The 6,000-nt window shown below is 28.6% G+C and overlaps 1 protein-coding gene across 1 annotated transcript; it reads left to right on the top strand.

The window, feature by feature from the left end:
* Positions 1 to 2,817: 2,817 nt before the first annotated feature.
* LOC113363061 (triadin-like) lies at positions 2,818 to 5,227 on the top strand. The gene is made up of 4 exons (XM_026605549.1): positions 2,818 to 3,003; positions 3,050 to 3,122; positions 3,183 to 5,168; positions 5,220 to 5,227. Exons 1-4 carry the CDS (start codon positions 2,818 to 2,820, stop codon positions 5,225 to 5,227), a joined length of 2,253 nt encoding a protein of 750 aa, XP_026461334.1.
* Positions 5,228 to 6,000: the final 773 nt, after the last annotated feature.

Genomic DNA, 6,000 nt, shown 5'->3' with positions numbered 1-6,000 from the left:
AATGCATGGAAAGAAAATACAAATATAATGAACTTGAAGAACAAGTTTTTATATTTTTTTAAAATAGTTTGGATGTTCTGGAAAACTGTATTTTTCATATATTATTTCATAAAATTTCTACTTTAATAAAAAATACTAAAATCATTAACTTTTCTAACAAATATTATAGATATGCACTTTTTTTCATTAAACATTTCATTTAATTTAAAAGCATTTTATTTATTAGCCTATTGGTAAGTGCATAAAAAATTTATTTAAAATAGGAAAGCCTTTTGATGATCACATTTAACCTATGGCATTTTACTCTTAATTGAGAAAAGTTCAAATAGTAATTGTAAATAGAAGTAATTATTTGTACGAAATCGATATTTAATTTGAAATCGTTTTAAACTAAAATTATATACAGATTTTATTAAAATGAGATTGGTAATTGAAATTTTGTTTCAGATATCGATTTGTAGATAATTGACTAAAATATCTAGATACATAAATTAATAATAAAATTTCAAAGTTCAAATTATTGCTATTTGTATACTCAATTCAATTTGTATAATCAACTTCTTAGGGTAGAGGTACTTTTTTATGTTTTTGTAAATATTGAAAAATTTTGCAAAAAAAGTAATTTATTTTAGTATTTGTTGTCAAAGTAGACATTTTATAGAATATTATATTGAAATTACAGTTTTCTAGAACATCCAGAACTATTTTTAAAAAATTTCAAAACTTGTTCTTCAAGTTCATCACTTCTGTATTTGCTTTCCATGTATTTTTCTAGAAAATTTTAAATATCTAAAATATTTCTGAGAATAGTTATTGATTTTAGTATTTGTTGTCAAAATAGATATTTTATAGAATACTACATTAAAATTACAGTTTTCTAGAACACCCAGAACTATTTTTAAAAAATTTCAAAATTTGTTCTTCAAGTTCATCACTTCTGTATTTGCTTTCCACGCATTTTTATAGAAAATTTTAAATATCTAAAATATTTCTGAAAATAGTTATTGATTTTAGTATCTGTTGTCAAAGTAGACATTATATAGAATACTATATTGAAATTACAGTTTTCTAAAATGTCCAAAACTATTTTTAAAAAATTTCAAAACTTCTAGTTTTTCAAGTTCATCACTCTTGTATTTGCTCTTAATGCATGTTTCTAGAAAATTTTACATATCTTAAATATTTGTTAGAAAACATATCAATTTTAGTATTTCAAAGTAGACATTTTATAGAATACTATATTTAAATTAAGATTTTCTAGAACATCCAGAACTATTTTTAAAAAAAATCAAAACTTGTTCTTCAAGTTCTTCACTCTTGTATTTGCTCTTGATGCATGTTTCTAGAATATTTTAAATATCTGGAATATTTCTGAGAATAGTTATTGATTTTAGTATTTGTTGTCAAAGAAGACATTTTATTTAAAACTATTTCTCAAAAATATTACATATTTGCAGTTTCAACTCATCATTTTAAAAAATATTCTATATTTCAATTATTTGTTAGTAAATATATCAATTTTAGGATTTACTATTATAATAGATATATTAAGGTAAGACATATTGAAACTAGAAGCTTGTAGAACATCCAAAATTGTTTTAAAAAAATAAAACCTTACTTTTATATATAAAATCCCCATTGCCATTTGCTTATAAAAAGTTAAATATCTCAAAATTTTGTGAGAAAACTTATCAATTATATAATATAATATAATATAATTCTTTTTATCTTAATAACAGCATTGAATATGTAAATTTAAAAAAAGTTCACATTAAACAATTTCAAATTCCGCGCCATTTTAATTTATATTGAGCAACCATTAATTTTTATTAATTTATGAATTTATTTATGCTAATACTTGATGCTAATTTTGAAAATACAAATAAATTTTAACTCATTATAACATTTTATACAAACATTTAACTCATTATTTAATTCTTTTCTCCTTAATAACATCATTTTAAAAAAATCACTTCAGAAATTTTCAAACTCTGAGCCATTTTAATTCATATTTCTTTCGTCAATATTATACAATATTAAAACAGTGTTAATTTATTTATGCTAATATTTGATAATAATTACAAAACACAAAAACTTTTAATCTTTCAATAATTTTTATCTCAATAACGCATTTTATAAGTTCATAAAATAAATATTTCAAATTTACAATTTTCAAATTCTGCGCCATTTTGAATCATATTTTTTTCGCCAATATCATACAATAATAATTTATTTATGCTAATATTTGATAATACTTACAAAACGCAAATATTCAATAATTATATAATACTTTTTATCTCAATAACGCATTTTATAAATATTTCAAATTTACAATTTTCAAACTACGCGCCATTTTAAATCATATTTTTTTCGTCAATATAATACAATATTAATTTATTTATGCTAATATTTGATAATAACTACAAAACACAAATAATTTTAATCTTTCAATGATCATATAATACTTTTTATCTCAATAACAAATTTTATAAGTTCATAAAATAAATATTTCGCATTTACAATTTTCAAACTCCGCGCCATTTTGATTCACATTGAACAACGCGCCAATTTTTTTCCCTCAAATGTCATAACATATTAAAACTGTTTATTTATTTATGCTAATTAAATTTGCTTCGCATTTATTATTCAAACGTGAATAAAACCGTATTAATAATAATTTCTACTAATTAATTCCGAGTTTCGCAATTCAAGTGTTGTCACAATTGTTTGACATAAGTAAAATGTAATGTATGAAAACATAGCATTTCGCATAAAGTTTTTATTTTTGTACGAGATATTAATCAAATGGAGGGAATAATGGATGAAATTAAAACTGAGGGAACAGAAGATAATGCACGTGAGATAATTGTGGAGGAAGTTAAAGAGAAAAATCAATATTTACAAGAACTTGTATCTGACATTTGCACTAGTGATACAAATTTACCAGAAGGCAATGATAGAAAGGATTCTGGTGAAGTTGAAAATGATGATGGTGGAAAAGATGTAGATAAAAAGGATTCTAGTGATACTGATTGTGGAAAAGATGTAGATAAAAAATTCTATTGCAATTGTAGTCGATAAGGTGCAAATTGAAAGTGAGGTTACTACAGAACAACAACAAGGTATCCATTATCAATGTCATTGTTTTGTACATAAAACTAAATCTTTTACCTCTATTTCAGCTGATGACACAGAGAGTTTTGTAGAAGAGTATTTGGATGAAGAGTATTTGGAGTATGAGACTGCAGAAGGTGAATCGATATCTCAATACATGACTCCTGTGAACCTTAGTGAAAGTGATGATGATGATAGCGATACGTCCCCGGTTATGGCTTATCTGGAAAAAACAGAGAATTTAAGTTTTTATAAAAGTCGTGATGAAAGTATTAAAAATTTTAATTCAAATTTTGGCTCTGAAAATGTTTCCAAGATGGCCGCCGTTGACAGTGAAGTTACGCGAATAAACAAACAGACGCCTGTCAATATAAATGGCGCTTTGAATCCAAGATTAATACATTTCAAGGCTTTAAGTGAACCCAGACAGAGTGTTTTGAAGAAATTAAAGTCCCAATATTGTATTTCTGATAAAACCGATTTGGAGGTTAGTACCGCATCAATAAAACGTTCGAGAAAACAACGCTTAGAACCTGCCAATGTCGAAGTTGTCTTCGAAGTCGAGAAAGTGGTTCCTGATGACAATTTAAACACCAGCAAGCCTAAAAAACGTGCATACAAACAGCGTGCACAATTGGACAAACCCAAAAGAAAGTGGACGCGTCGAAAACTTGATAAATCAACCCCTCAGACAGACCCAACCATAAAACTACCCAAACGCTCATACAAGAAAAAAATCTGCAGAATAGCTTCTTGCAAATGTGACTTAGAACACCCTGAACAAGATTCAAGTGATAAACAAGACTCCGAGGACGCTTCAGATTACTCAGACGAATGGCAGTTACCGAAAAAGGTAAACATCACACCATCCAACACACCTAAAATCAAAGTGTACACAAACTCAAGAAAACGCCAGTTGTCCCACAAATCAACATACGACGACCACGAAGACCTATCAAACGACTTACTAACATTAATCAAAGAAGACGAAAAGTCTGACAAAGAAATTGATCTAAGTCTGTACCCCGAAGATGGTGATGCCAACGTGTCTCCAACCAAACGTGTAAAAACTGATGAACCAGTTGATGCTGAAAATTTTGAAGGTTTCGAGTCCATCGAGGATGCTGTTTCAAAACTCCCATCGCCTGTAAGACCTAAGCGTACAAAAACTGAAACCATATCCAAAATCTTCAACAAAAAAGAGGCTGCCAACCAGGTTTGTGAAGTATGTAGAAAAGAATTCAGGACTAAAACTAGACTTATGTTGCACAAAAAAACACACACAGGTGAACAACCTAGGAAGTCTGCTCGGTTCACCAAAACTATTGCAAAGCCTGAAGCCCCCAACAAAAACTTAAGACGTACTAGTGTTAAAATGAATGTGTACAAGTGTCCAGATTGCTCAGCGGAATTTAAAAACACCATTCTGCTGCGCAGGCATAAAACAACTTGCAAAGTGGATAATAAGGTTGTTAAAACAAGACCCAAAAACGAGGTTGATACTTTTATAAAAGAGGTGGACGACTTGGGAGAAAAAATTAAATCCAACAAAATCTCTACTAGTCCCAAAAATTTAAGCAAAACCAACAAAGAAAATATTGCAGCAAAAACAAATGCAAACACACGGGCAAGTCGCCTTCTACATCCTGTGCCTCCCAAAAAACTAACCAAAACCCTACAAAGCCCTAAACCTCAAAAAACTTCACCAAGATTAAGACCAACTTCCACATCCAAAACTCCTAAACCGGCAGACAAAACCCAGTCTGCCAAAAAACAATTGATCTCACCAAAACCATTTGTGGCACGGTCTATGCCCCGGTTCCAGAAAATTGGACCCATAAGACCCCAGCCCAAGGTGCTTACTAAAACTCCGGTCAAACAACAGACTACAATGACTGGGTTGTCCAGTAAGAAATTTGTAAGGAAGTCTTTCAAAATGCCCAAGGCACACTCCGGAGTCCCTTTGTCCAGCAAGATGAGGAATGCATTGGAAAAATTGAGGCTGGAGCGTGAGAAAGCAATGAGAGAGGCCGGTGGAGAAAAAATAATATTTTGTACATATATATATTGATATATTTTTATAATTAATTTATTCCTTCAATTAGGTATGTAGTGAAATGTTTTAGCACATTTTTTGGAAATATTTTAAAAGATTTTTAAAAAATCGTTTGTCTAGTTTTGTAGCTAAAATAAATAAATATATATATTTAGTTAAGTACAATATTATATATGTATTATGAATAATTATCGTTACTATTTTGTTTTTAATAGAAAAATAAAAAAGTGTATATAGATAATGTATTTTGTTTCGTCATCAATTTATAAATAATAACTAGTGGTGCACAGAATCGTGCCTTAAGGCAAATTGCTGGAACTTCCCGTACCGTAACGAAATGTTCGAGGAATACTGAATGTTTTCAAATAGATTATTATAAATATTGTAACATTGTCTAATATTTATGAGAATTATATAAAATGAATTGCAAAGTTGAAATTATTTGTTAAAAGTATATTAGAACTTTAGTCAGAATTAAAAATAAAATCTGAATTATTTTCGTCACAAAAAAAAATGATACAATTTTTTTTTTTCAAAATCAATTATTTTGTTAAAACAAGCAGAAAGTTCTTTGAATCAATTAAATCGGACGCTTAGTTCTCTCAAAAACTGCCATTTTTTACAAATTTAGCTCCGCATCTTCGAAATGGCTGGGCCTGCCTTTGCAAAAAACTAATAACCACTTCTCCCAATCATTACTAATTGAATGTTTTCTAGATCATTCAAATCGGATGCTCCGTTCTCTCAAAAACTCGATTTCTATTTTCTGCTCTTTATCTCCCTAACTGCTTGACCTGCCTTTGCCAAAAACTAATCAGCATATCTCCCTA

This window comes from Ctenocephalides felis, unplaced genomic scaffold (assembly GCF_003426905.1).
Source record: "Ctenocephalides felis isolate EL2017-DRISC unplaced genomic scaffold, ASM342690v1 CF-g0.4_SCAFFOLD_00845, whole genome shotgun sequence".
NCBI lineage: Eukaryota > Metazoa > Arthropoda > Insecta > Siphonaptera > Pulicidae > Ctenocephalides > Ctenocephalides felis.
Note: the sequence above shows the minus strand (reverse complement) of the source record. Positions and strands in the feature narration are given on the sequence as shown.